We start from the raw sequence: 11,950 nt of genomic DNA on the forward strand, positions 1-11,950 counted from the left end.
ATGTAAGAGGCGACTAACGGGATCGGGTGTATCCCAATTGCGTTGATCGATGCTCATGATGTTGATCACTGGATTGTCTGGTCCACACTCGATTATTCACAGACCGCCGCAATATAGCTGGAACTTTGCTGAGTGCGGCGCCAAACTAAATTCACTCACTCACATACACAATTCTGCTCATAAAGATAACCCCAAGAAACTTAAGCGACTTAAGCACAGGAACCGGGTTCGATTCCCCTCATGGATCAATGTGTTAAGCCCATTTTTGGTGACCTCCACCATAATATTGCGGGAATATTGCTAAAAGCGGCGTAAAACCCAACTAACTCAAATACTGATGCTGTCCTAAAACAATGCCACTCAAAGAAGTTATGATACTGTCCTGTTAAAGTACTGTAAACCACGTTTAAAACACGCTTTTACCGAACTAACGGATATGACGAAATGGCGTTTTGTCTGAACCAATTGCTTTATAATTTAGACGAAATGCGTATAAGAAGTGCATAAAACGATAAAAGATTATTGGTCCTTTCGGTCGTTATAACCGGAGTTCGTTATAACCGGTGTTCGTTATAACCGGAGTTCGTTATAACCGTAATTTACTGTACATCTGTTTGTCTTCTCAACCGTAGCTAATCCACTCCGAGTACCATAATCATTCAGAGACGTCTTCTAAGGCTTATGATTACAGCACGTATCACGCCTATGAGAAGGTAGGTTAATGCTTAGTCTCTGAATATATATAATTTTGATAGTAACAAACTAGACCATTTAAATTGAAAAGGAGCCCTAGGGAGACCAGAGATTCAGAACTATCACATCAAATCAGCAGACTGTTAGAACACCAAGCAAGCATAGATATAGACTAACGCTTAGTCCCTGAATATATAATTTTGATATTAACAAATAACCCCATTTAAATTGAAAAGGAGCCCCAATGAGTTGCCTGAACCTGAGGAAATCTAGACTTGCTTCATTTAGGGCTTCAGCATTGCAGGGAGAGCTAGGCAGTGGGGAAAATAATGTGGTTCAGTGACTGTGAGACAGACTAATGAGAAGGTCCTACATACAGATGTTCATTACGGTATAGTCGTTTACTCACACATGGCTGCACATGTTACCAGCTTCTTGACGAGGGGTGGCGCTTCACACGGTGTGTAGAAAGGCTGGGTTGCATATGTTCCGAGGCTGAGCACCATGATGGCAAACATGGATGGTCTGATGATGAAGATACCAAGCCAGGCTACCAGGAATGCGGGCACCTGCCCCCAGCATCTATTCATTGGCTTGAACGTATGTAGTAGGTAGGCATGTTCTGCTCCGGATTTGACAATGGCTGTACCAAGCTCAGCATAGACGAGTGCGCCTGTAAATGAATGTTTTCAACGTAAGAATATCATGCAGGCACAATTTCGGTGAAGTGTCTTTCCAGATCATATATATACAGATCTAGCTGATAATGTTAACAATATTCGAGCCGAATCAACGAAACTTGATGTATTTAAGAACTACAGTTTGCTCTACCAGCATGTATAGCGTAATAAAGCACACTTTCGCCCTGAACTATTATAGTTAAAGCACGAGGACGAGGTGGTAGAGCGAACTGCATTTCGTTTCTAAGGTGCCACATTCAATTTTTCGCGACGATAAATCTTTGGCAAAAGACGACCACAAAAGCAAGGTGTCGATGGCCTATATTAACGATCCTCGTTCAGGGCAAACTGACGCGCTGTTCTATTGACGCGTTTGCCCCTCTACATATTAAGGCGCACGTAACAAGAAAAAACAAATGATAAACAGTTTGATGACGGTTTACGTTCGGGTTAAGTATCTTCTCTAAATTATTTTAATTACAACTGTGATTAACGTAAACCATATGGGGCAATATGAACGTCGCATTTCTGCCATCAACGTAAGTTTAGATCAGTAGATCCAGATGAAGCTGACTAGTCACGCAACATTTCACGGATGCATTGTGGGAATGTAAACAATGCGAACGTTGCCGTGTCGCTGTCGCTGTCGCTTTTTAATTGTGAGTTGTAAAATGAGACATTATATCCGTAGAAAAATATAAACATAATGTTTCCACCAGTGATGTTAGCCGATCGATGCAACTGCAGACGATTAGGTCTACTAATGCAGGGAAATACAGGGAAAGAATAGCTACAAAGTTTGTTGTGATAGCGATACGCTTACCTTGCACACAAGATGTAAAAATGATTTTCACAATTGTGTGAAATAGGTGTACAAAATTGGTGTACGAAAAAATTGATGAAAACAAAAAATTGAACACTAATGAATGACGAATAAATGGTTCATCAACATAGAAAGTCTTGTTCTGTATTTACTGTAGGCAAAAATGCTCACTCAAATGGGACATACCACTTTAATGAAAGGTTGAAAGCAGTAAAATTGAAAACCATTGGTGCGTTTAGTTGTTGTTTATATAAGATTGTAGAGGTTGTTCCCTGTTGGCATTAGCAGACTTCGCCACTGCAAACCAAGAAACGGGGGTGCCACGGAGTGGGTTAATGTAAAAGGCTTACATACGTGGCGATGACAACTGACATGCATCGTGACGTCGCGGTTACCAAGGGTACGTTCGAATGGCGCGCTAATGCATTGTGACGTAATACAAAAAAGTGTACATTATCGTCTGATAAAGTACTGTCGGCGCCTTTGATCTTTCACCGAAGCATCTTAGAATTTCATGTTAAGACACGAAGGTGAAGTTCTTGTAAACTTCTTTCAGTTTCAAAAATCGAGTGTATGGAGTGTAAATAGTCTAGGTAACAAGGTACAGTGACCGAGAATTTAGTGGTGTCAATAGATTGTAACGTCATGTTAACCGATGATGTCACAATGGTCAACCAAGTTAAATATATCGGATAACAGCAAATCTGGATGATAAATAGAGAATCTCACCCAAGTGCCTACTGATATCAATTATATCAACACAAAGTACAAATATCCGAGGCTTGCCGAGGATATTTCTACTTTATCAACGAGTGTTGATATAATTCATGTCAGTAGACACGATGGTGAGATTCTATTTATCATCAAAAATCACTCTTCATTAGTTTTGAATGAAAATGTACATCTCGGAACACGGTACTGCCATTAGACTTGCAGTGCAGCGATGTCATAGCATTGTGACGTCATCGAGTTTATGACATCATAGCATTGCGTGTCATGTTGTTAATGTTCGCCCGCAATGTACAAAATCTACTGTCAAAACAATACAATTTCGTACTTTGAAGTTTACACAGATTCCCGAACGTTGGTTGGTTAAGCGAGCGGTCATGTGATCTAAATTTCAAGTTCCATTTCTCTTGAACCCTTCAAATCGTTCATACGTGTGTAAACATCGTCCATCCGTGTTTGAACGTTTTCCGCTTCGGTTTCAAGGAACCCCAATGATCTTGCTGCAAGTGGTGATGCCAATTTCGCGACCGAACCTGTTTCAAGTCACCCCCATTTTGCCAATGTCACTTCTTAACTTCTTCACCAGTCTCAGTAAACTTAGGCTCAGTATTTTTCGTTACACTGCTATACTGAGTCTAACAAAGCCTAGTAGAAGGTCGCGTCAGCTAACCTTTGAGGACCTATGACCGTCCAATCAAACGCGAGTTGGCCGAACGGATTTAACCAATCAGACAACGACTACTTAGGGTTAGGGTTCGGCGGGACTTTTTCTCTTCCCTGGTCGCTGACACTGATCTATCAATAAACGAAAATCCGCATAAAACACAGATATTTGACCTGCTGAATATACGCTTATGGGTTTCTAATGACATGGTTACTAGTTGCTTATATTTTCGGAAAATGACATCCTTAAATATTGACAAAAACGCTATTTTCAGTGACTGTTTACTCATTGCGTGTGTCACTCGGAAATGATCGTGCGGAAAATAGCATTCGGAATCGATCGAGTTTTGAGGTAAAGGTTCAAACGGTACATGCGAATGTTAACTTTCGCGATTTGGTAAGTTGTGTTCTGATTGGTCAGTCCAGAAGGTTAACTGACACGACCTTCTACTAGGTTTTGTTAGACTCAGTATAGCAGTGTAACGAATAATACTGAGCCTAAGTTTACTTAGACTGCTTCTTCATTTCAGGAATTTGAACAACGCTTTGACATCGTTCATTTTTCAGTGCAAACACACAAACTGACATTCAATCCTTAATTTCCAAGGAGATATTGTTTTATCTCACACAAGCAATATCTCCAGTGGAACACAGTTTTGGATGATAAAAATATCAAACGTTCAAACCATTATGATCGTGTAGCTATATTGTTGTTACGGTTGACTGCAAGCCAGGAAGTCACTAAGAAGATCTAAACAATCAAAGGCAACTACATATCATGTTGATAAAGGCAAACAGAATTCATACGTCAACCATAAGCAAAGACATCAGAAGAAAAGACAGCACTACCTAATGGTCATTTCCATTTTTAAAATTCTTTTTCCTTATTGTTTTTTCTTCCTCCTACTAAGCAGTCCCTTATTTGCTTGGGAATATAACCAACACTCTCCCTTGTACCACCGTCACTGGCGATGCTCCATCGCTTACCCATCATTGACAAAATTCCGCATCCCGTCCACACTATGAGACTCATAGCGACCGAACCCGAGCCAATGAGGACGCCGCGGGGAGACACGAATATACCCGAACCTGAAAGAAGGAAGGGAAATACATGTACTTATAATCGTCGCAATACAATCTGGGTGCCGTTGTACAAAGCAATCTTAGAGCTAAGGTGACCGTAACTCCAATAGCTTAACATAGGCTTAAGGTAATCTTAGTGCTAAGGTTGTTTTGTACAACAACACCTGAACGCTTGCCTACTACTTTAATTCTTTAAAGGAATTCGTTTCGCGAGAAGAAAATGATTTTTCCTTTCATAATATGTTGTCTTTAATAATCTCATATGCAGCTTAAATTTTTTCCTTGTTTGATGTGCAGTGTTTAACATCTTTGTTCGGAACACGTTCTTTGTTGTTTAATGGTGCATGTAGCAAGATTTCACAGAGTCTGGACGAGGCAAGCCCGTGACTGCCGTGCTGACTTCATGAGTGAGTGAGTGAGTGAGTTTAGTTTTACGCCGCTGTTAGCAATATTCCAGCAATACCACGGTGAGGGGAATGAAGAAGAAATTGGAAGAAGATGAAGAGCCTGAATGTTTTCAGGTGAATATATACTCACTATATGTTTGTGAGGATTAAAGTGATTAACATACAAACATAACAATATACTGTTAACTTCGATGCGGTTGCTCGGCATCATTTGAAGGACCGCCGTGACTTAATTAAGATTTTTATCCAAAAGGGTAAGCGAGTGTAGTTTTACGCCGCTTTGAGCAACATTCCAACAACATCCAGACGGGGGACACCAGAAATGGGCTTTACATATTGTACCTTTATGGGGAATCGAACCCGAGTCTTCCGAGCGAACGCTTTAACCGCTAGGCTACCCCACTGCCCCTCATCCATAAGAACACAAGTCCACAATATCATCCCATTAGGACTCCATTTGGAGTTTTAGAAAGAACAAGTCCCGAGCAACAAAATCCGACGTCATGAACGCGGTGGCCAGATGCACTGGTGCTCTGCCGATTTCGCGTCATGTGAGCACGTCATGTGAGCACGACGTCATGTGAGCACGACGTCATGTGAGTACGATTGCGTGGTTGTTGCTCGTGATATCCATCATTGGATTGTCTGAAAAGATCTTTTACAATGGAATAAAACAGCTGAAACCATGGTGTTTACCTATCATGGTCCCAACAATAAGAGTGACCCCACTTAGCAGTCCCACGTTCTTCTGAAGCTTGACGTCTTCAGCGGACTCGTCATCCTCTCCGTCACGTGGCCCGGACCGAGAGCTCCCATTGGTTGGTAGAATTGGATTTCTTTGATGTGCACCATCATCTTGTGTTCCTAAAACAAATGCAAATTCGTTACAAAGATTCAGTAAGACCCCACACTGTCCAACATGTGTTTAGAATGCAAACACATATATGAGGTTAAATAATGTGATTAAATTCTAAAACAGAATGCACATGTGGTGTTTAATATCATCGTGTATATTTTCATAAAAATCTGAATTGGATTGTTTTCAAGTGCATATCATTGAGCTTAAGGAGGAGTAGTGATAATATTCATAATAAATATTGAAACTACAATCACATACACTTATATCAGATATATACCACCATGAACTATGCAGTATTCACAATAAAGTGTACAGTAACTTTAGTTAAAGCACACGAACCTCCATTTACAAATCTCTCTCCCATTCCCTCACTCTCTCTCTCTCTCTCATTCTCTCTTTCTTTCTCTCACTCTCTCTCGTTGTCTCTCTCTCTCTCTCACTCTCTCTCATTGTCTCTCTCTCTCTCTTTCTCTCATTCTCTCACTCTCTCTGCTATCATATGTTTTGTTGTGGACACCCTCCTCTCCGTGTTAAACAACTACCACCAATTAAACCATACAAACAGTATGTGTGCATCCACCGATGTCTTTGTTCTGAACAATATGTTTGTTTTCATCGATAGAGGCATTAAATGTCAGTCCTGGAGAGGCACCAATCCTTTATCAAGCGGTCGCATTTTAATTTAAATGAACAATTCATACATTCCAAACAAATGCACTGCCTGGTTATCCGAGCTATTTATCCTCTTCTGTCGCGGCAGATGTTTGTCATATATTTGGAAGGCCTTTTCAGGAACCCCACAATGCTTACTGCAATCGAACCTGCCTGTATGTCAATTAAAGTGTTTTTGTCATCTTGAACAAATTATATGCAAACGTTTAGGTTTACGCGTGTGAAACGGACACCTTGCTATGCTGTAGAAACTGTCGGCAACACAAGCCGCCGACTAACAGCTGTATAACTAACTTGCCTATTAGCATCATGTGCCAAGCGAGGATCTTAGAAAACGTACATGTCCTCAAAGTTAATTATGTCCTGAGGAGGACAAACACTTGTCCTGACGTCAGGGGCAGTGGGGTAGCCTAATGGTTAAAGCGCTCGTTCGTCACGCCGAAGACCCGGTTTCTATTCCCCACATGGGCACAATGTGTGAAGCCCATTTCTGGTGTCCCCTGCCGTGATATTGCTGGAATATTGCTAAAAGCGGTGTAAAACTAAACTCACACACTTTAGGGCTTTAAAATACACTGGTAGAGGCCTTTGTCTGCTTTGTCAGAAAATAGATTGTGTACATCATGCAAGAGTAAAATTGGGGATGAATTTCACTTTATGTTAGAATGCAATGAGTTAAACAAATATCTCCCTGCATATTATTGTAAACATCCCACTGTTGATAAATACATTTCACTTATGTCTATCACATACAAAACCAATACTTGTTAAACTTGCTCTGTTTGTAAAATGGGGCTTGTTACGCTCCGTTAATGTAACATGTATGTGTTTCATTGTTTTGCACATGTATTTGTTTTACTCTATGTCATGCATATGACTCATGAGAATAAATTTTAAAACTGAAACAGCTTGGGGTTTTTTTTTAAATAGTTATGACAACCCATGAGGACCGTTAATAATCCATGACGGTTCCAGTTTTGGAATGAAAAAATGCAAACGTGTTCAGCCAATTCTGGCATATACAGATGTACAAGATATTTTTATGGATTAAACTCCACTGAAAGACATTATACAGATGTAGATGAGATGAGCGAGCTTTGACCAGTATTTCAACTATGACAACTTGATATCGGAGCACAGACGGAATAGGTGCGGGTCGATGACGGTTTATTAAACACGTGAGCACTGGTATGGCAAATCAGTTAACAAATTTAGGTTTAACCGGGATTCGAACTCGCTGTCGTACACGACTGCCCCACTTCACAGTGTGGTGCCACACTTAGTACGAAACGCATCTAGTACGAACACGGATGTTGCGAGATATACGAGAATGCTTGTAGATCAAAAGACAAGACTGACTGACTGACTGAGTTGAGTTTTACGCCGCTTTTAGCAATATTCCAGCAATATCACGGCGGGGGACACCAGAAATGGGCTTAACACATTGTGCCCATGTGGGGAATCGAACCCGGGTCTTCGGTCTTCCACTAGGCTACCCCACCGCCCCCAAAAGACAAGAACGAAATGTGACCTTAATGCATTTTAGACGGGAACTGAAAAATGGTAGATCTAAACTGGAAATGCTCTGCAAAGTTTTAACATCTGTAATTGTTTCAATTCCAACGTTAATCTCTATGAGGTAAAATTGGGTTGCTGAAAATCACTTAAATCTAAATCACACTCGATGTATAATGTCTTGCTGGTTTGTTTCTTTGCTTGCTTCACAAGAACACTCAGCAATATTCCAGCTATACGACGGCGGTCTGTAAATAACCGAGTCTGAACTAAACAATCCAGTGATTGACATCATGAGCATCGTTCTACGTGATTGGGATACGATGACATGTGTCAACCAAGTCAGCGAGCCTGACCACCAGATCCCGTTAGTCGCCTCTTACGACAAGCATGGGTTACTGATGATCGATTCTAACCCGGATCTTCACGGGTATGATGTATAATGTATATATAATACGGATCACATCCAGACAGGAAGTCATGGTATGTAGAGCTGATTCCCTTGGGGGCGCCGGGATCCTGTATATGATCTATGATCTTTTGCCAACCACCTTCGACAATATGAAATGATTATTCCTTCCAACCATCCGACCGACACATCACGACAGGGGACACCAAAAGTCAAACGTTTTTATGAGCAGTGAGACAACCGGCTGTCATTAGGGACCGTCCATAATTTATGGCTGGTGTGTGGTGTGTGTGCGTGCGTGCGTGCGTGCGTGCATAATAATATTTAAAAATTAGGCTTGCGAAATTTGGGAAGGGGAAGGGGAGCATTGATTTTGTACAAGACATGCATTGTACATAAATTTGGGGGGGGGTCAGTCACATTGTACATGCTTCTCCATAAAAATCATCATCACACCACACCACCCACACACACCACACCACACCACACCACACACCACCCTAGCCATATGAACGGTCCCTTAAATGAGATGGTAAGTACATTATCGTGAAGCTGTGCACCACATGTCACCATCATAAATATTTTGACAAGATGCCGCTTTTGTAATCCGGCTGATCCCTACGTCAAGATCCCAAACCAAGGTAATCATCACCAGAGATCAACACAACAAAGGACTTGCAAAAGTAAAGGCTTGAAAATATTAGCACGCATCATATTCCCTCCTTCAGATTAATCCGGGTCGTTGACCGCTAAACCAAAGCAAATAGCCCCTGTTTCTAAGTGCTGACCTAGTTTTCCCAATATACCCTATCCCCCTGGGTCACCTAACGCTTGTTGTTCATACCTGTGTAAAGGTTTCCACATATGTTGTACCTGGGGCAAAATCACATGTCAGGGAAGGATACGGCTTGCTGAGAAAGTGGGGGTGCATAGTTAGTTTTCACCCTTTTTCACGAGAGTTTCAATTTATAAACTTTCCGGACAAAAGGGAGGGTGCGCACCCATACAAACACACACACACACACACACACCCCTCTGGATCCGCCTATGCATGTACTCATTTCTCGTAGATAAACGCATAGTCTCTGAATATATATGATTTTGATAGCAACATTTAAATTGAAAAGGAGCCCCCCGTGAGATGGGAAATTCAGAACATGAGAAAATCTAGACTTGCTCCATTTAGGGCTTTAGCAGTGCAGGGAGGGCTATAAACTAATGTGAGTTTCTGAATATATATAATTTTGATAGTAACAAACAAGCCCACTTATATTGAAAAGGAGCCCCAGGGAGACCAGAGATTCAGAACCTGAGGAAATCTAGACTTGCTTTATATAGAGCTTTAGAACTGCAGAGAGGGCTTGGCAGTAGGGAAAATAATGTGGTTCAGGGACTGTGAGACAGACTAGGAGGGATAAGAAGTAGGTAAAATAGTGTGGTTCAGGGACTGTGAGAGAGACTACCAGTTCTCGCTGTTGTGTTGAGTTTTAACGCCAATTGCTTAATCTTATTGAAAGGTAACAACCTTTAAATAAGCAATGGGCTTTTTTACGCAGAATCGACTGAAACGAGACAGTGTAATGCCTTGAGGTGTGTGAGTGCAGTGCTGTATTGGGTCAGGGAGGCTGTGTGTGTTGTTTATTACAGTCGATCTTTGTTGGCGTATATTGAGAGTCCCAGGGGTCAAAGGGCTGACGACGGATTCTATATATTAATGGGAAAATAAACACGGTCTCTTTTGCAAATTTGGAACAAGGTTTAAGACTATAATGGGTGTTGAATGTATACAATAAAACTACTGCCTTCTAATGTTTTATTCAGAGTATATCATAAATTTCCATGAGTCCATTTCTGCAGCTCTAAGATCCATGTACCGTATAAAATGCAGATAAACCTGTCACATGTCACTTGTCACATTTTTACAGAGTTTTTAACACGGAGGTAAGTAAACAGGTTGATATAAAATGCCAAGGAGTTGACCAGTGAAAATAATAAGATATTCTTCACAAGTGATTCCAGCTGTTATACATATCGAAGGGATTTCAACTGGTCTTTGTAAGTAATTATACACGATGCCCAGAAGCATTGTTCAGTCAACTCCGCTTCAGTAATGTTATGATAAATTACTATCATCAGTCATTTCAAAATGTCACATTTTTTGCACTAACGAAAGTAAAGAAGTGTGACAGCCTACACACATATCCTGTGACAGCCTACACACATATCCTAGCAGTTAACCATCTGCAACGTTTCTCAATGACGACTGCACTTATTAAAATTAGTTCAACTTTGACCTTTCACAAAGTCAAAGTTTCAACTATTGACCTTGCCTATGATGTCACGTATACCCGATTACGTGGATAACTTTACTAAAGCTCAAATTCAAGGGGGCTTACAAAGTCTGAATGCATATTTCATAAGCGGATATATTGACCCTTTAAGCCACCCAATGAAACATGTGAGAACTCTAGACATCTACTTACGTCTCTGCATATGGGCTGGTTCAAGGAGTGGTACTAGACAAATAAAGTTGACATGTAGAAGGCAAACATATTTTCACACATGTAGAGTTAGATAGTTGGTAGCCATGGTGGCCATTGGGTGGCTCATGGGATATCCTTCTGTCACAACTCTGTGTTTGTGCGTGCGTGCGCGCGAAAGGATATAAAAACATAGGCACCGCTTAGAACAGAGGTTACGTAACCTGCCAACCGTGTCAAATCTCACCAAGCATTACTTCCCAATTGACCTCTATACAATCGTCTGGTATCCATGGCAACCGCTGTTACTGGGACGATCGCCTTTCCGGGCTGTGAGCGGCGTATGGATAGAATTACTAAATCCACCCTTTACATATCAGCATTTACATTCCCAGCAGAGATCAGACTTAATCTTATCGCCTTTACGATGTTAAATGTCTACTTTGGATTAACAGTTTTCTGCAGCCTACCAAAATAGGTCAACCTTCCACTGCACGAGGGAAGCACGTGCTGGCTGAGTGCATACCTCTCCATGAATCTGTTTCAACACATCAAAGAGTATATGTTCATAATCTGCCAATAAAACACTTTAACAATTTACTAGGAGCAATTTATGCCTTATATTAACGTTACGCTTGAAACAGACAAATGATTATATGGAAACGGTTTCTTGCCGCCGATATGCTAGGAAGAGCATGGCTGAAGCATGCTGACTAGACTAAGGCTTAGTCTCTGAATATATATAATTTTGATAGTAACAAACAAGCCCATTTAAATTGAAAAGGAGCCCTAGGGAGACCAGAGATTCTGCCTGAACCTGGGGAAATCTAGACTTGCTTTATTTAGGGCTTTAGCATTGCAGAGAGGGCTTGGCAGTAGGGAAAATAATGTGGTTCAGGGACTGTGAGACAGACTACATGTTGAAATGCTCCCGTAA

General features: G+C 41.1%; 1 protein-coding gene across 2 annotated transcripts in view; it reads right to left on the reverse strand.

Annotated features, from left to right (window-relative positions):
* LOC124254894 (b(0,+)-type amino acid transporter 1-like) overlaps positions 1–11,551 on the reverse strand; it is a 49,201-nt gene extending 37,650 nt beyond the window's left edge. For both annotated transcript variants that reach the window (XR_006892576.1, XM_046688731.1), the window contains exons 1-4: positions 11,484–11,551; positions 5,775–5,942; positions 4,576–4,677; positions 1,103–1,366 (exon numbers count right to left, since the gene is read on the reverse strand). Coding sequence is in view for 1 of the 2 variants with exons in the window: in XM_046688731.1 (XP_046544687.1) it covers positions 1,103–1,366; positions 4,576–4,677; positions 5,775–5,942; positions 11,484–11,547 (598 nt within the window). In the remaining variant the exon portion in view is untranslated. The remainder of the gene's footprint in view (positions 1–1,102; positions 1,367–4,575; positions 4,678–5,774; positions 5,943–11,483) is intronic.
* Between the last annotated feature and the right edge of the window lie 399 nt (positions 11,552–11,950).

This window comes from Haliotis rubra, unplaced genomic scaffold (genome assembly GCF_003918875.1).
Source record: "Haliotis rubra isolate DU_JTF1 unplaced genomic scaffold, ASM391887v1 Scf586, whole genome shotgun sequence".
Classification (NCBI taxonomy): Eukaryota; Metazoa; Mollusca; class Gastropoda; order Lepetellida; family Haliotidae; genus Haliotis; species Haliotis rubra.